This window comes from Aphelocoma coerulescens, chromosome 1A (assembly GCF_041296385.1).
Source record: "Aphelocoma coerulescens isolate FSJ_1873_10779 chromosome 1A, UR_Acoe_1.0, whole genome shotgun sequence".
NCBI lineage: Eukaryota > Metazoa > Chordata > Aves > Passeriformes > Corvidae > Aphelocoma > Aphelocoma coerulescens.
Window position 1 is genome coordinate 78,804,380 of NC_091014.1, and position 19,109 is coordinate 78,823,488.

A 19,109-nucleotide genomic window follows, 5' to 3' on the forward strand; every position below is an offset into this window, starting at 1 on the left:
GGGACCTTGCCTCCCTTCTGATGTAATCTTGGCAGCACTGGTTTGTAGGGTAGGCAGCAACTTAGTGTCACACAACAGCAGTGACCTGACAGCGAGGCACGGACACTTCTGGTGCCCTGCTCCCCACATAAGGTTTCACACAGCTGCTCTCTGTTTGCAGAGAACTCTTGACAGGGTACAGGACGACTCAGGACCAAAGCTGAGAGGATGACACAGGTTCCCAGAAGGTGCCAGCTGCCTTTGCAGCAGGCATGTGAGGGAAGCTCTGTGCAAGGGCATGAGGCACAGCAAGCACTCGAGGTCTGACTCTACTTTATTTGTCTGGGAGGGCCCAAGGGTGAAAGGGCACAAAATGGGCCTGGGGCAGAGGAAAAGAAATTGAGCCAGGTGCCCTGACCCCCCAGAAGCATGTTGTACTACTTGGGTGAGTGGAGCAATAGCACAGTCTGTCTGGGAAGATGTATTTTGGGAGGACCCCATGCTTGACTGCTCTCAGGTACCTTTTTTCATCGCTGTCCCTTCCTTCCTAGAACAGTTTCACGCCACGGAAGAGATTTGTTTTTGTTCTTCATGTTCACCCTCTGTGTCACCCATGAGTGGCTGCCTCTTCTTCAGCTCCCGGTGGTACTTGGCCATGAGGGAGGCATAGATGCAACCATAGGCAGCTGCCACCACCATCATGATGCAAACGATGCCACAAACCACCCCTGCAATGATCACAGTGCCAATAGCCCGGCGCACGCTCACAGGCCTGTACCGCTGTTTCTGAGGGCATCCCACACTGGGCTCCACTTCTGTTTCTGGGCCCGATTTAGATTTGGAAGGAGTTGGGCTTCCTTTAGTGCAAGGTGGGCCAGTATTGTCCAGCACTGTAGAGCTGTTCTCGTCATCCAGCTGGGAGCAGTAGTTAAACATCTCCATGGGCACCATCCGCATGTCCTTTCCTTTCAGCTCCTTGGGCAAGGTGCAGGCCAGCTGGTCGATTTTCCCACCTGTTCCAATAGAGATAACAGGAGTGAACCACAGCTTCATCCCCTTACAGAGGCAGCAGGGTGAGATCCTCAGGCAGGGTGAGTTCATGGGCCTCCATTCACACCTGCTAAAGTATTTTCCCTGCAGAAGCTTCAACCATGTCAGCTGGCCAGTGTGCCTCTGCCTAGGTTGGGTTTGACACTAGAGCTCCTGGCACATGATATCTGCATAGGCATCTTTCAGGCCAAGGCATGAAAGCCCTCTGAAACCATTTAAGTCAGCCTCATACTGTTTAGTGAGTTATGTAAGTGTCAGTAGAACCACTTTAAAAAAGAAGAAATTAAAGCAAAAAGATAGGACCAGGCTGTATCTTCTCAAAAAAACAACAGATACACATCTCATCTTCTGACAGCTAATCCATCTCTGTGAAAATAATGACAGATGTTGAAACAAATGCTTGAATGAGTTTGGGCAATTTCTTTGGAAGGGGAGAAAAAGAGCAAAATTATGTCTGTGTGCTTTGCACTGACTTTGTGATATGGCAGTCAAGAAAAAAAAATTTTAAAAAGTGGAAAGTGGCACTCATATGCTTGTTTGATTCTACTCACACAAATGCATATTTCAGACTGCAGTGTAGCCATAGGCAGAGATAATCTCCTTGCAGCATGGCTGTGATCAGCAGGGATGTGACAGCTGACTGTTGCTATCCGCGTGATTTGAGACCCTTTCCTACTCATTGGTTCCAGAAACAGAAGGTCAAGCCCTCAATCGTCATTCCTGTAAAATGTGCCATCTTTCTTTGAGTTGCAGCTCCTGAAAGCATGTCATCCCATCAGCATTCCTGATAAGTGACATGTACCTTTCTAGTCTTCTGTGTTTCAAGGAAAATCTGGAAATACAAACTTGTCAAAGACTGCTTAGTTTGAAATGATGATTTTATAGCCAGCCTGACTTGGGGCCTGGCTTGCTAATTTGAGCTGTAGGTTGGGTTCTCCAATATTAGTTGCAGTGTTTTTCCTAAGTGTCACTGTTTCTTAGGGTTCTTTTGTTGGCAGCAAACCTGATGCTTTACAGCCAAATCTGACTTATAATTCTCTCATCTTAAGAAAGAGAATGGGATGGTTATTTCCAAGTGTGAAAAGCATTTCTTCTCTTTAGGCAGAAAGAGTAAGGTGAATTCATAATCCTAAAATTTTAATGTTACTTGAGGAAAGTTCTTCCTTCTCTCAAGATTAAAAAAACCAGGTAATAGTTCAGATTAGAAACAAAACAAGGAAATAGGAGATCTAGGGCTGCTGAGGACTTCATAGACGGGCAGTGTTGCTATATGAAGGTGCAGTGGCACTAAATTGTAGCAGGGTCCTCATGCTCTTTGGCTGAGACCTGTCACTCAGGTCAGCCTGACCTGCCAGTTGTATCTGCTCCTGTTTCTCCCCTGCCTGCCTTTGTTTGCCTTTCCATGGCACAGCAGCACTCCTCCACCTGCCTCCCGCAGCGCCAGCACCTACCTCGGTAGGAGAACCACTCCATCCAGTGCTTGAAGTCTCGGAGGTTGCAGTCGCATTCCCAGGGGTTATCCCCAACCTGGAGCTGCTGCAGGCTGGTTAGAGGCTCGAAGGTCACCCTGTCTAGGCTCTGCAGGCGATTGGACCTGAGAGAGAGGGAGCGGAGAGCAGGCAGGTCGTCAAAGATGCCCGAAGGAATCTGGGCCAGGCCGTTGATGGAGAGGTCCAGCTGGCGCAGCAGGGCCGTGTGTTGTAGCAGGTCCTTGTCCAAGGCCCGGATGCTGTTGTTCCTCAGCTGGAGCTCTGTGAGGTTCCCCAGGTCACTGAAGATGTTCTGAGGGAGCTGGTCCAAGAAGTTGTTGGATAGATCCAGCCTCTGTAGAGCAGAGAGGTTGGAAAACACTGCTCCTGGCAGGATGCTGAGTTTGTTGTTGAGAAAGAGGAAGGTCCTGGTGTTTGTGGGGATGTCTGAGGGAATGGAAGAGAGGCCCAAGCCACTACAGTCCACTTCCAGGTTGCCACTGTTACACTTGCAGGAGGAAGGACAAGCAAAGAAGGACTCAGCAGCACATAGTGAGAGCCAGCAGCCAAGCACTGGTAGGTGAAAAGCAGGGAAGAAAGAGGGCATGGATTAGACGAGTGCTTTCCCATCCTCACCCACCACCGACTACAGCACAACCCTCACAGCAGGGCTCTTCACTGCAGTGCCCTGCAGTGTAATGACTTTCCTCACAGCTGCATCCCTTTACTGCTGGCCTGCATCCTGACAGCATGACTTTCCTCTTAGCCTTTTTTTTTAATGAACAAGCAAGTAAATATCCTTCCAGTTTCACAATGGAGTCAGAACAGTGCATCCCAGAGGGCTCTGCCGAGAGACACTGGAGCACTGGTACCTGTCAGAGGAGAATGGAGCAGAGGGAGGTGGGAGGTGTCACCTCTGATAAAGGACAACTCTTTCTAAACAGTCAGGGTAGAGAGACGAGGGACCAGGTATATTTAAGAAGTTCCAATTTTTCAGGAATAGATATGTTATTAAAAAGCTTTTAAGAAAAATGAAAATAAAGCAACCTACATTTCAGATATGCTCCTGCAGTTTGAATCTTAATATTTGTGATAGATAAGACTCAGATCTAAGACTCTAAATCACAGTATCGTTTGCTTAGCATATTCACAGTGTGTCGTATGGGCCTTGTGTCCACTTCTTAATGAATTACATTACATTACAAAGGGATGACCAAGAAAACTGCTAAAAAGTAACAAGGAGTCCCTAAATCACTGGCCATCTGGTTCTTGCCATTGCTCTCAAAACAGTTCCTGAATCCCATAGCAGTAGCCCCAAAATACCTCCTCTGACCAAAATTGCCCACAACAATGGAACGAGGAAAAGAAGTGTAAGTTGGTAATTGGCAAAAGGAGTTTCAGGGAAAGGGTTAACACACCCCCCCTCCCCCTTTCTCCTGCACTATCTCAAAGTTAAGGTCGGACAATCCACAAATCAGCATTTCTTTAGAGCTGCTCTGGATTCCAGACATGGGGCCAGATCCTGCCAGTGGCACTGGTTACCAACCTTCCCTGGGAGCCAGTGGCTTTTCAAACTCTCATTTTTGTGACAAAGAAGTATTATCAACAAGAAAGCAAGCTTTGTGCCTCCTGTCATTAGAGGAGTGGGAGTTATGTTTAAGCAGACTATGTAAAACATTTGCATCCTTCATCTTAATGCCTTTTGTGGAATTGAGATTGCACAATGAATTCCACTATTCTTCAGTGTGGGAAGCAAATTCAGCTCCCTCGCGGTTTTTAAGGTGACAAGTTTGAGCATTTGACTAAAACTGAAGCAGGTTTGTCTGTACATCATGCCTGTCCTCTCCCTTTCTCACTTTTCTTCAGAGAAGGCAGTCACTTGGGTTGGTAGAGTCTTTTTAGAGGTGAACGGTAGCTAAAGTGGATGCATTTATTGTCTCACCATTCCTTCCTGAACTGGAAATCAGGTTCTTCTGTCCTGCTTTTCTTCAAGGAACCAACAAGCAGGTGTTTGGCTTCTCAATCCTAAAGGCATTGAGAAAGGACTGCCACAAGAGAGGGAGCCAAAGGAGACCCATGCTCTGGAGAAGGTCTGCCTGGAGCTGCTTTGCAGTCAGCTGTGCTCTTCTTCTCTTCCCTTGTGCCACTCTCTAGAGTTTAATCTGACCCACAGCACATTTTTTTATAGTGACTTTACTTCTGTCAGTGTTGTGCCTTCATACTCCAACCCTGTCATCCTGCATAGGGCAGGTTTTGTGTTCCCAGCAATCCTTGTGCAAATTGGCAGATTCATGGACTGGTGGTCTAAAGAGAACTATCCAGTTTGAATCCTAAGCTATATGACTTTATCAAAGACCAAGAGATGAATGTTCAGAGATAATATGTCAGTCCTCTGTTATTTCATCCGTCTTTTGCAATTCTTCAATAATTTTTTACTGTCCTACAGTTGAGATCTCAGGTGTACATCAGCCCAGGCCATGCCAATAAATGTGCTCTTTTAAGGAGAATTATGGATCCTTGTGGTGAAATGCAAGACAGAGCTTTACCCTGAGCACCTCTGTGCTTTCTTGTCATGCAAAGGCTGGGGCCCACAGCAGAAAGTGCCATGAAAGTAGATCATGGCCTATGGACTACTGCAGTACAGGTACTGACTGGCTGGCTGACATTTAATTCTGTTCCGACTACGTCACGCTCTTGTTGTAGGGAGAGAATTAAAAGAATGGGAGCTGGAGTGGGGAAGGGAAAGAGCCATGAGTCACTCAAGTGACCCCGTCTTTTCCTGGATGCTTAACAAAAGCCCAGTATTAATAATAGATTGGCAGCTGTGATGATGAGATAACACTTAGCTGCTTTGTACACCAAGAAAGGCAAGAGCAGCCCGTGTGTAATGCTATACAGGTGGCATTCTGTTCAGGGCTTATCTCTCAGAATGCCTGGCCGCCTCCGGCGCCGACTGGGTGGCTGTGGGGTTCCACCAGTGTGTATGCTGGCAGTGGCTGGCAGGAACAAAGTCTCAGGCAGCTGGCTGTGGTTATGTTCAGGAAATGGATTTATGCCAAGCTTCTGCAGCCATGTAGGATATGCCAAAAATGTCTTGTTGTTACCCATATATTGCTGTATGCTTTTGGAAATATTTTACTAAAATCACACAGAGAAGAGAAAGTCTGATTTTGTTTTCATTTCCCTGCAAGAAGTGCATCCACGAGGATGTGAGCTAAGGCCAGGGAATTCATTGCGTTGGTTAGGATGCAGCTCTACAGGAAAGAGAGCCAGGGAAGCAATAGACAGAACTTGAAGCCAACTTCCAGCCCTACAGAAGGATGAGTAATAAGTGGTTTTGTGTTTGGGGAAGATGAAGTTACTTTGTGGGGTGTTTGGTGACTCTAGTAGGTGGCAGAAAGCTGATCCAGGTATATCAGATTAAGTCAAGACTCAGTAGCTTTCATTACAAATTATTTATACAGTCTAGTCTGTGAGGATGGATTACAAAGATGCCTGCTTTCTGGGGAAGGAAATAATTCCCCCAGCTTCTTACAGCTGCAGCTCCAAATGGGATCAGGAGGACTGGAACAAGGGAAACCACAGACCTACTTGGTGCCTGGGCATGCAGTAGTGAGGGACACGCTCCAAGTATCCCCTTTACTCTGATGCTTCCCAGATGCTTCCCCAGATGCTTCTCTGAGATGCAGATACATTCCCAGAAGCCCCACATCACCCCAGCAGTGCCTGCTCTGCGCTCAGGGGTACTGTAGCAGCTGCCCCAGTCCACTGGGAATATGCACAGGCTGAACATTTACAATTTAATTTGAAAGAGAGCTTCTTTATTTACTCTTTGATTTTCACTACATGTGGCAGTGCCCAGTAGGAGAATTCTGCCTTCACATCCTGCATGTCCTTCTAAAATCTGTTATGACTTTTGCTGTGAAGAGCTGGGAGCTTTGCTCAGCAGCCTGTGTATAAACCCCAACCACAGAGAGGAGTCTGCAGCTTACAGGATACTGGTTTGAGAACTGTTCGGGGTGGTTGTTTGTGCAATGGTGTCTGTCATGCTGTTTCTCACCTGCCAGGCCCACTGGAATTCAGAAGCAATCATCACTCGCTGTCCCACTTTAAGCCCATCTTCAGCTTTAGAATATCACTCTCCCTCCCAGCTAGCCTGGCCTCTAAAGGAATCAGGAATTAGTTCAAACATCTCCATTCTTAGCTGTCCCTGTCCCCTGTTCTTAACCCTGATGTGACCTATTTTCTTCCCACTCCCTTGACAAACAGGAATACTGTACTTGGTACCTGAGCAGGCATTACTTACGACAAGCCTCCTGCCAGCTCATGAGGAACCTGCTCCTCCACCGGTGGCCAGCACTTGTAGGCAGCATCGTTGTCTTCTCCAGTGTGCCTTCACATCCAACAGCCAGCCTGGCACACGGCCCCAAAGGGAGAAGGAATGACCTTGTAGCCTGCCTGCCAGGTCCTGGAGTAGGAAAGCAGAGCAGAGTGGATGAGATTCACTTCCCTGGGTGCAGCACACGGGGCTGAGATCAGTGCTGTCCTTTCCCCTCCCCAGTTAGTGTTTTGCCTTTGAGGCATCAGTTCTGTTTTGGAGGAGAAACGGGGGATATTCCAGGAGGCGCAGCACGCCGAAGGCGCAACATTAATTCATTTTGAACCTCACGGTGCAGAAATAAAACCTGATTCACCTAAGTGCCAGAGAGAAGTTTGTGCTTGAATAGCCTGCCATGGTAGCTACATTAGCCTCATGCTCAAGGTTAACCTGATGAATTGCTAAGGTGACCCTGCCAGGGCAGCAGACTCTGGCTCATTCCTGTCGCCTCCACGCAGGCTGGTGCCACCTGTGCATCCTCTGCCTGACGCACGGCTCAGGCTCACTGAGAGCTGGGCACCAGCGGCTGCCAAGCTGCTTCTCTCCCCCCTCCTCCTCCCCCCACTCCACCACACCCCCCCATGCCGTATTCCCTACCAGCACTTCCTGTCTGGTTTAAGGTAAAATGGATGTGGTGGCTAGAGCAGCACAGCTTCAGCTTGGGGATTTCCCACTGCAGCAACTGCAGGAGCTGAAGAGCGAGCGAGCCTCGGAGGAGAAGGAGAAGGAAGGACCTGAGGCGGGGGAGACTGAGTGGGAGTGTTGAAAAGAGAGGAATTGCATCTTAATTAGTAGAAGGAAAAATCCTCAGTTTAATTAGAAACCCAAAGACCATAAACTCTCCCCTGACAATAAGTGACTGACAACAGGTTTCAACTTCCCTCCCGCTTCCCTTTTGGATACAAGGAGGCAGGAAAAATGAAAACACCACGAACCCTTCTGTCCCCCTGCGTACTCTCTGACGTGCCACCCACAGTCGCAGCAGCAGTCAGATGGACACATTTCAACCAGAGTACAGAAATAAGCCATTCTCCATCCCCTCTGAGGGGCTCTGACAACATCCATAGCGGCTGTTTTAGCTGGGTGCTGCACTGCCACCAGGACTCTCTCCCCACACACGTGCCAGGTGCCTACCCTCCCCCAGGCTCCCAGGACGGATTTATTTTATATGGGAATGTAAACCACCAGGAGATATTAAAATTAGCATCTTGATGAAAATTATGAGCAGGTTCAGTACCTAGACTAGCACATTTGCAAGGCTGTTTAGATCATTTACCTAAATGCCAATGCACCAAATACCTCTCATGGTACAGAAACCAATTCAGCCTTCATCCGCTGCAGCCCCCCACTCCCCAAACTGAGCTGGAGCCCTTTCCCTGCAGTCCCCCTGAAGGAGAAGCTGCAACAAATAGCTGTCCCCATTTGGTGCTTGCGCTCGACCTGACTGAGGAGACTTTCAGCCTCCCCCATAGAAACGTCTCCATCCTAAATGCCACCCCTGAAGTCTCCTGTCCCCACCTGTCCATATCGAAAAGGAGGATGAAAAGCCACAAGCACTTACCTGGAGGGGTTCTGCCTGCAGCCACTTCCACCCGACTCCCCGGACACTGCCCAATTACAGCCTCTTCCTTCCCTCTCCCTCCTTGACTTTCACTCCCCAGCAGCAGGCTTTCCGTGTGCTCTATTTAACTCCCTACAGCACTGGAATAAACGGCAGAGTTAAGCTGACAGCCACAGAGCCTTATCTGCCTGCTGGATAGCGCCAGTCGATCAGCTCCAAATCCTGTTGCCAAATGATCACGTCCTTGCTCTCAGCATCAGGGGCAGCCGCCTGCCATGCTCTGCCTTTCCCTCTTTCCCCACCTTCACTCCGTCTAACTTTGTCAGGGTTATAGATAGCTCTGTTCCTTGTGCTCTTGCCTTTTGGCTCTGTTTTGTAACACCCCATCTGTATCAGCTGGCTTGGTTCCAATTAGGGGGGCTAAGCAATTAAAAAAAAAAACCAAAAAACAACAAAAAAAAAAAAACCCCAAACCAAAACCAAAACCAGCTTCCTTGGGTGCTTTGTGACACGGATTCCCTCTGCAGTGTCCCCTCAGCCCGGGCCCCCGCTCAGGCCATGCACTGGTGTCTCTCCCACCGTGCTCTGTGCAATTCATCCACGCCATCCCCAGGCGACAGTGGGGGGCTGAGGGCAAGGCTGGAACACCCAGACACAAGGATGGGGACAGGGTCAGGGTTTCTACCCCCAGCTCCTTCTGCTCTGGCAGGTCCAGCTCTTGCACTCATTTCTGGTACCTCACGGGCGCCTCTTTCCCTCAAGCAGCACCAAGGCTCAAGCAGAGAGTGCAGGGTGGGAGGAGCAGCCATGTATAAATAAGCCTTTTCCCTATGTTTAGAATTTATTACAGTGCATAGTGATTAACACCTGTTCAGGCTTTAATGCTGTCTCCTGCGCTGCAACATGCACAAAGATGGAGGGGCCTTGATAAACCCGAGATTATTTTAGAGCATGTCACATATATGCCATACTCCATAGATAGCAGCCACCCTGTGTGCACTCATACACGTGTTTCCAAGACTTAAAAGCAGCCACCTTCATGTACAAATGCACAGAGTCACCAATCTAGCTTACATTTACAAGTGTGTGCACAGAGTTGGGCTTGCACATGTGCCGGGGACTCTTCTGTAACCCATATTTATTAACCTCCATGTCTTCCACAAAAGCTGCCTGCTTCTCCAAGCATAACATATGCCCAGGTGGCAGAGCAGTAGGTTTGGAATATGTAGAGGTTCTTGGCTGCTGAAGGGTGAGGGTCAATGGGCTTCTGCATTTATACCTTGAAGAAGTATGTTCATGGAGAAATTTAAATTCCAAGGATCCAGGAAAAAACCAGTTTCTCCTATGCATCTACTGCCCATAAGAACATTATACCCTTAGTGATTAATATTCCACAGTCAGGAGAGAGCAAGGAGGCAGAGAGGATTTTTAAGAGTTTCTTTTTTAAAGGTTTGCTCTGGCTTGTCTTGAATTCTGACTTAATTAGCAGTTTTCTTGTGGCCCAAGAGATGCCTTCTGCTCTGCAGAGCACCAGGCCAACTGCGCTCACTGCCAGTGCCGCACTGGGAATGTGTCATCTTGGGGCAAGTAGCACCTGCCCACACCTCAAGCCTCTGCAGAGCAGCACCAGATCTGTCTGGCTGCTTTCAGCCTGACAGCCAGGGATTTTTCCAGCAGCAAGCACTCTGCCAGACCTAGGAGTGCTCCCTGTGTGCCCCCAGCTCAACAAGAGAGGCACCATGCCATCTCTTCTGAACTTGCCTGGCATTGCTTGGGTTTGGGGGCTCAAGGCTGGTCAGCATTGCTGGAGCTCTGAATGCTCTGAAGTCACCCAAGGGCTCCACAAACCAGGCATTAGTCTTTCTCATGGGCTTTCTAGATGGTTCCTTCTCCCTAGAGCAACATGTCAACTGAATGTCCTATGATCCATGGGGCACAGTGTCCAGAGCTTTCTTCCATGTGCTTGGAGTTGAATGTCTTTCCAGATTCTGGAGAAAACAGGGTAGCCTGTGGGGCTGGTGATGGCCTTTTCTTATTACTGTTTCAAATAGGACAGTAAAAGACAACTTTTTTAGTTTCAGCTCAAGGCAACAAAATGAAATCATCCGTTTCTGGCCCATGGGCTCCAGTGGCCAAAAATACACCGAGCTGAAGTGCCACTTGGACATTTGGCCTGCTGTCAGACTCTAGAGGACTCTCTAATGAGGATTCCCCTAATTAGATTGAACAGCAAACCTTACTGCTGGGGGCAGGGGGAGGGAAAAAAAGGGGATTGTAATGACTCTGCAGCCCTTGCCAGGGCCTAAAATCTACAGCAGGCACTATTCCTGCCTCGTGCTTGCTTCTCTGTGCCCAGACACCAGTAATGTTTGCAGTATCACTCCAAAGCCGTAGCTTTTGTGGGGAAGGTCCCAAGGATCATGCTAGGAGGGCAGGGAGGGTTTCATTTTACTGCATCCACACACTGGCTTGGTAACTCTTTCCAATTCCGTGTCACCTTCTATCCAAAGCTTGCCATGTGCTCTATGAATGGCTCTTACCGTAGCTGTAGGTGGTGTTATTTTGTGTTTAATGGCCCCCAGAAGTAAGGCTGAGGTAAGAGCTGGTAGTGCCTCTGCTCTAGGTAGGTGGATAAATCTATCCCGTTCTCCAGACACCACCACTGAGGCTGGAGACACGGGTGACTGTGTCACTAGGATGAGACACTGTCACAAACAGAGCCCAGCAACCTCTGTCTGTGATTATCTCTCCAAGTCCCTTGCACTAACCCTTGGATCATGGCTGAGGGATCAGACTCCGTTAACAGCCTGGCTTATGAGCATTGGCAGGGCATGTGGGTGACCTATATTACAGAAGGGTAGGTAGCAGAGAATGCAACAGATGCCAGCAATAAATTATCAGAAAGTGTGCACAGACTTCTCATCCCTCCCCCACACTCTCCTTGATGGCAAAGTCCCTTTCCCCTTTCCGGTGCTGAATTGCTTTAGCCTTTATCAGAAAAGCAGCAGCATGAGGGAGGGCATGGAGGACACTTTAAGACGATTATCTTCTTTTTCCTTCCCCTTTCCTTGTTGCTTTTAGGATTCATGTTTTATTGCTATCACCCCATAATGGAGAGGGACAGTGGTACCCCAGCATTTAGTGACTAAAGCATGTTGTTCTATGCATGCTCCTTCATCTGCCCTTGGGGGGACAATTGACAGCAGAGACTCATAATCTGTGTGGCCTGACTACTACAGCACGAATGGCTCTAGATGGCATGGAGACCTCACCCATTGTTGGTCCCCCAACAGACCTGTTAGTTGTGCAAACTATCGATCGAAAGAGGTCACATTGTTTCAGTGGCAGCCCCTCATTTGTCGTCTCTTTGGAATGCAAAAGCACTCAGAGGTGGCAGAGAAGCTCAGCAGTACCGGGAAGGTAAGTGGAAAGATCCAGTGCGTGTCACTGCCCCAGTGAGCTTCCAAGCTAGAGCTGGGGGCTTCATTTGCAGCACTTGCTGATTTATTAACACGTGTTCGAGATTCATTAGTGTTGTGCTGTCACAATCAATGGAAAGCACATTTTAAATTCATACGAGAAACACAGCTGCAGAAGAAGTAGTGCCCTCTGACTTGCAGTGATCAATCACAGCTAAGCAAAACACCTCATACAGAAAGCTGTAAAGTGAGTAGGAAAAGTGTAAAACCCACTTGGTCTTGTAAGGGACTCTGCCACATTCCTGGCCTGGTGTGAATAAAACCCTCACCCTTTTCTCTGTGATGTGAAAAGGTCAAAAAGCTTCTGATTTTTGGATTGGCAATGTGGGCACCTCTGAAGTGCAAATATGTTGATGGTAAAAAATGTTACCTCCCCAGGACCCTCCAAGAAAGATCAACTTTATCTCCATTTTATGGAGGAGTAAACTATGATGGAGGTAAAACTGGCTGCTGATTTTGGCTGGCTGAAATTTCAGCTGCCTTGCTTTTGATAGTTCATCATTAGTCCACATCAGTTCCTCACTCACTCAGGATTTTCAAAGCTATCAAGTGCAGCGTTTGCGCTTGGGCTTGTAAATGCTCTCCTGTCCTGCAAAGAGTATTTGTAGGCCTTTTCAAGGTTTCACAGAATAAAGGATTTTTAGCCAGGTTTTCCTGAAGGCTTGTGGCAAAAACAGGAGAGAGGCCAGTTTTCTTGATTCCTCATTCCATACCTTAAGCAGAAGACACTATTTGCTTCCCAAGCCTCCCTGACCAATGCACAATAATGAGACTGGGAAATTTTGGAGGAGCTGGAAACACCAAGGGCATAAAGCCTCAACAAATCCTCTGAGAAATACAGAGCATCGGAAGGGGAGGGAGGGAGGGTAGCACTGCTGGGAAAGACCCAGATTGCTGTGGAGATGTGGAATTCCTTGGGAAGCTGTGGAAGCAGGTGGAGAGACCGGGATATCCAACCAGGAGTGACAGGAAAGTCCCAGCACAGTGAGAGTGCGGCATATGGAGGAGGCCCAGAGCAGCAGCAGGAGGAGAGCTGAGGGGGCAGCTGACAGGAAGAAATCCAGCCATGTGTGTGCCAGCATCTTCTCCAACTCTTACTGAACGCGACAGACCACGTGCATGTTTCCTCCCTGCAAAACGGAGGCAGCTGAGAAGGGAAGCGGGTGAGGGAGTGGGAGAGGGGCTCAGAGGAGGGACACGTGAGCCGACTACCCAGTTTCCTCCTCTTTCTCTTGCCACAGGGTGATGTTTTTGTTGTTCTCACACTGTTGGCAAAAATTGGTAACCAAGTGAGATGTGGAGGGGGGTTCTACATGGAGGTTGAGATAACATTTTCTGATCCAGCCGGGAACAGTTGGCTGTGGGTGGTGGCTTGTCACCAGCCCTGCCAGTTCTATTCCAGATCCCAGTTTTTCTCTTTCTCTCAGCTGTGGAGTGAAGAGCCTTCTCTACAACTTTAATTTCCTGCAGGGGTTAATCCCATGGTCAGTGGTAGCTCAGGCCCTTAATCCTTTCCCTCAGTCCCTTGGCAGAAGGACTGCAGCTGCTCCTGACCTGGCAGGTCTGAGGGAGGCACCTTCTGCTCCCAGTTCCTCCTCTACACCGCACGAGCATCCTCCAGCTCACTGGCATTTAAAATGCTGCTCTCCCCTTCCTGGCAAGCCTACCCCGGGGGTGTGGGTGGGTGGGTGGTACAACCAGGAAAAGGTTGCAGGGAGAGAAGACAGCTTGGTGGGAGAATCCTGGTTCTCTGGTCCTCATTCCCATCACTGCTGTGCACACAGGTATTTCCTGCACTTCTTCGTTGGACGGTGCTCTGAATCCCAAAAGATTCTCTTTCTTGTTTTTGTTCAGGTGGTGTTCAAGAAGGAAGGTATGTATGGGCCCACATTTGTGAAGGATTCTCTGAGGGCTCAGGAATTTGGACATGGCCCAATACCTTCCCTGGGTCTCTTATTTAGAGTCAAAGGATGCAGCAGATCTTTAAGAGGGAAGGTGCCAGCCTGTCTTGAGATAAGAGATACATTTACATGCACAGAATAGTAGATGGAGGTGCATCAATTTAGCTGCAAGATAGGAAAATGTAAGTTTGTAATCAATATAAGCTCTGTCCCTGGAGCACTAGGCCAGATGTGTGCTGAGCAGCATGACCAGACTGCCAAATCAAGGGGCTTCCAGATCAATACCAAGAGGCCCCTTTCACATCTTATGGGGGTCAAGGCACTTCAGCCATAAGCCTTTCTCCTTGTGGTTTCTCATTCCAAAAATGAGGCAAGCTTTTGCAAGCCTGAGTGATCCCTTGCACACAAAATGCCCCACAGCTGCTTGTTTCCCATCATTCATGTCTGCATCAGCCCAAAACTGGCTTTGCTTTTTTCAAAGCCTGCGTTTTGAAATACACTGGGCCCTTGAGCTCACTGGCCTTCCTTGTGCTCGACTCTTGTTGCTCTTTCCTTCTTACGGTGAAGAAGAGAGCATGGTGATGAACTGCTGCCGCCCAGGCTGCTGAGCAAGAGAATCCCTCGAATCCCTCCTCCTTTTGCTCACTCCCCACGTTGGCTGTGCTTCCCTGGGTGCCAGTCTCCCAAAATGAGACCACTGGCTGCCAGGGTAGTGGCTTGTCACTCTGGCAGCTGGAGCAGGAGGAGAGAGAAACACTGGAACAAGGGAAGAACTTCACTAAGGTCTCACGAGGCTGTGCCCTGGGCATGTCCAGAGGGGCAGGGACTATCCATGCCTGCACAGTGGTGGGGCAGAGCACAAGATGCTGGCAGTAAAAATCCTCTCAGCTCTTATCATAAGGGGATTGGCATCCCAGCATGCACACAGCTCCTGGCAAGCCTCCCAAGGAAAGGCTGGTTCTCATCATTCCCACACCATGCATTTGTACTGGACTCTGAAGGAGACCTTTTTCTGCCTTAGTGAGTTGCAGGGATCTGTCTCACTTGGTTCCCACTATGGCACAAGGGTGTTGGTGCTGTCTGTAAGAGCCTGGAGCTGTTCTGCTGCCCCACTGGCCCCCATCACCTTCCCAGAACGACCCTGCAAAGTCCACTCAAACTGCATCTGGGCTGCTGCCTTCAGCTCCAGGGGTGCCTGTGGGTCTCTGGGACACAGTTACGCTTTTTACAAGCTGGGAACATTGCTCATAGCTCAACAAGATGTGGTGACAGCTCTCACAACCCAGAGCTCCAGCCAGGATCTTGGGATGCATGTGGGTTAGCACACAGCCCACAGCCTCATGCTGCAGAGCTTGCCGAAGCTGAGGAAGGTCCACAAATTTGATGTGACTTCAGTTCTCTACAGGGTTTGCAGGCACAGAAGAGACACCTTTGTGGCAAAGTTCACATCCCATCGAAATCACTAGATGGGAGTGATGTGGGAGAGCAGGGCACACCTTCACCCCTCTGCCCCTGCACAGGTCTCTCACAGCACAGTCACAGCAGCACCACACCCTGCTCTGGGCAGCACTGGCTCTAGAGAGTCTCAGCAGGAGAGGAAAGGGAGCCCAAGAGATGAGTGCCAGGGCAAGTTGCCTCTAACAGCTCATCTCCAGACTCAGGGTGAGGTCTTCCTTTTCTATCCCTTGTGTGAGAGCATGGTTCATGGGGAAGAAATCTTCCCAGCCTTCCTGAAGGGAGGAGGAGCATGGTAGCAGAGCATGTCTTCCAAGTAACAGCCTTTGCTTGCAGTCAGTCGAGAAGTTCTGACTTGCATGGCTTTGCTGTAAATTTAAGTCTTAGTCCTTCCTGTGATGGGCGTGGGGCATTGCAGGGCATAAATAACAGACAGGCTCTTGTTTTCCCATTCATAAAAAAATAACCAAGGAAGTGTCATTTTCACGAAAAGAAGAAAAAATTTGCCATATGATAAAATAGGCTTGCAAAGCCAAGGACTTTAATGTGAGCTTATACTTGCCCAGCCTTCATTCAGCCACTTGTGTGGATGCAGCACAGCACTGCCTTTGCTTACCCGACCAAGTACTGCTTCTTTTTTTCACAGGACCCCATCCCATACTCAGTGCAAAGGACACACGATACTCGAGCTAACAATGAGGATGCTGTAATAAATAAGGCTATTTTTGTATGGTCAGAATTAAATATTAAACCACAGTTTTGGCAGGAGGCCACAGTCTGTACATTCCTAATTTTGCGGGTGCCCAACACGAGACCCTGGGGGCCATTTTGCAGAACTGCTGAACACTCACAGCTGTTTTCCAAAATGCTGGCAGCTTAGCCAGCAAACTGGTACAGCCTTGAGGACTCAATAGCACTGAGAGCCAAGTGGTCCCAGGCTCTGGCCCTGCACCTGCTGCTCCTTCCCCGTGTGGCTAAAAGGGGAAGTCTCTTTTCCCTTCAAAAGCCAGGAAAACAACCACTCTGTCTCTTGCCTCATCAGGAGCATAAATCCTCTATCATCAGCTACAAGGCAACTGTAGCAGCTAACATCTTCAGACCACCACAAGACAATGAATAGTGATGTATTGCCTGCAGGGCTTGCTTGGCAGGCAGTAAACAAATAAAACAGGCACGCATTTTGCAGTACCCAAAAAAAAAAAAATAACAGCCCCCTGCTTCACTCCTTGAACACCATGTAGCCAGTACTCTGAATGAAGCAGCTCATGGAAATACAGCACGTGATCCCACCAGTCAGGACTGCAACCTCATGCAAGTGGCAGGCTGCCTCCAGTAGCGACATTTCCTAACTTTCAACTGCTTGTTTTTGCAATATGAATAATATATTTCACATAATCCGACTCCTCACAGGTGAAGCAACTTTTCCTTCCATCTCTCGAGTCTGGAATTGAGCTGGTTTCGAAAAATAAATGTACATTTTCTTGCTGTTATCATACCCTCAGTCACAGAAAGCTTTCTTGTGAACCAGCATTTTAGTAAAGCCGCAGCAGGAATAAGGTCTGTGTGACAAGGTATTTCCCTGCAGCAGGAGGAACATCCCAGAACTCCCACTCCTGCTTCTTTCCACTGAGAGCTGAGCGTGTGTCGTGGTGTAGCACGCTGAAGCATTAGCCAGCTGGCAGCAGCATCCCAGTATGGTCGTTTGAGTTATGGTTTGAGCCACCCAGGACTGGGATAGTTGTCAAGCAGTGTAAGCAGCTGCTTGTAACCAAACATGGCAAGTGAAGGAAACTGCCTGCTCTGTCTTTTGAGTCAGCAGCAGGCAAGTGCTGAAGAGTCACCGAAGAACTAGCCAGAAATGCCCTCCCACAGGCTTGAGCCTCTCCCCATCCTGTTCCAGCCTCTGTTGCTCCCTGAATGCTCCTGTCGAGGTATCCTTATGGCCCCGTGCTGCTGCTGACCCTCCCAGCCCTACTGAGACACAGGTCTGCCTTCATCAGGCTTCTGTGGTGCAGAAGAGCCTAGAACATCATTTCTGCATCAGGCTTAAAAAAAAACCAGAGGAAGGGCAGGAAGCTGGAGTAACTCTTAAAGGTATCTGAGCTGAGAGTGCACCTTGCTAGCATGTGACATTCAGTTGGCTGGAGGAAAGGGTAAAGCTATGATCTGGTATAAAAATTACGTAAGAAGGCTTCCCCCCTTTCTCTTTGTAAACAGCTCCTTTGCTCAGGATTTACCATAATTCCTCCAAGTGGACAGGATGCACTAACACAGGGAGCACTGATGTCTGACAGGGAGACAACTCCCGCAAGCCTTTCGCTCATGTGGAATAATTCCCTTGCAAATGTTGTTTGCCCACAGCAGTTAGAGGAAGATCCAACCCCCCTGCTCCCCCAACAGACCTGAGTGAGAAAGCTCGGAAGAAAAATTGTTTGCAATTCTGGAAAGGCTCCCTTCTCCTCACTGCTAGAAAGGTCCCCTGCTTTGGGACAAGTCGCTGAGTGCCTTTAAGGGTTCCCCTGTCTTTTAAGGGTTTCTTTCTCTAAACCCTGCAATAGGAACTACTCCAGTCCTTCCCCAAATGAGATCTTAATTTCTCTCTCCATCCTCGAGTGGCAGGTCAGACACCAGCAGCAGAGCAGTGCTGTATCCTGCTCGCTGCCATTCCCATCAGGGCTGTGCTGGATGTGGCACATTCAGGTTACCTGACAGTCCACGTGGTGGGCCTGGGGCCCAGCTTGGTCATGACCTGGTTGGAGCAACAGCTTCAAATATCCTCTCTCCCCAGATCAGGAGAGCTCCAGTTTAACGAGTCTTTCATAATTAGCAGGAGATGCAGGGACGGTAATAAACTGGTCAGGCAGAGGGAGGAGGAGGGGGCAGAATGCCCTGTGTGGGATGTATGTGTGCACGTCTGTGCATGCGTATGTATGCACACACACACAGAGGCTAACGCTTACAGATACACCCCTATCCATAGTGCGCTTCACCTCGGCTCATTTGGGGCTCATTCTCACCCCTTCCTCCCAGTCAGGGCTGGAAAAGGCTGTGAAGCTTCTCTGTGCTGTGTTTCACCCACCCCCCTCAGTGCTGTGCCTTCCACCCAAAAGTTCAGAAATCACAGGCTCAGCCTGCGGAGATGCTGAAAGCAACTTGGGACTTATTTTTGGCTCTGCTTGTGATTTGGCATCCTTCACTTCGTGTCCTGTGGTCCTGTCTGTGAGCACACACACCCACACACTTACACACATACACCCCCCCCCCCCCCCCGATCCTAAAGCTGTGTACTGAGTGCTGAACCTGTTCAATTTTGGTCCGTACTTCTCCATTTTAGGTTGTTCTTACTAAGACAGCCGAGTCCAAAATGATAGCCAGCAAAGCCATCATAGGTCAGGCGAGTGGCACCTCTCATGCTGACCCCTCTCAGAGCCCCGAGGAGGGGACAAAAGGCAGGGCTCAGCAGGAGCTGCCCGGTCCGGGGTGACCCCAGCACCGAGCTCTCAGCCTCAGAGCCGCACCTGGAGCCGCCCGTGGCGCAAGGAAAGGTGCTGGTGCCATTCTCAGCTGGGAGAAGTTGCTCCCGTCTGCCTGCACTGAAACGGGACTGGAACCAGCAACCTCTGCAGCAGGTTTGCCGTTCTGCTTTACGGGGGAAGTCGCTGCCCGACAGTCTCGCACAAGGGAGCCTCCTGCACTGAGCTGTCTGGCAGACAGCGCTGCCCCTGCCTGACACTCTCCTCCCCGGGGAAGCCGCTTCCTGGGGGCAGCTCCGCTCACCTCGCTTAGCTGGGGATGGGGAAAAACGCCAAAGGGAGACGTCTTTACTTACCTCTGTCA

The 19,109-nt window shown here is 49.3% G+C and overlaps 1 protein-coding gene across 1 annotated transcript; it reads right to left on the minus strand.

Annotated features, from left to right (window-relative positions):
* Window positions 1-406: 406 nt before the first annotated feature.
* Window positions 407-3,105, minus strand: LRTM2 (leucine rich repeats and transmembrane domains 2). Its single transcript, XM_069003661.1, has 2 exons — window positions 2,481-3,105; window positions 407-992 (listed from the first exon to the last, which is right to left on the minus strand). The coding sequence occupies exons 1-2, from the start codon at window positions 3,103-3,105 to the stop codon at window positions 538-540; spliced, it is 1,080 nt and encodes a 359-aa protein (XP_068859762.1). The 3' UTR covers window positions 407-537.
* Window positions 3,106-19,109: the final 16,004 nt, after the last annotated feature.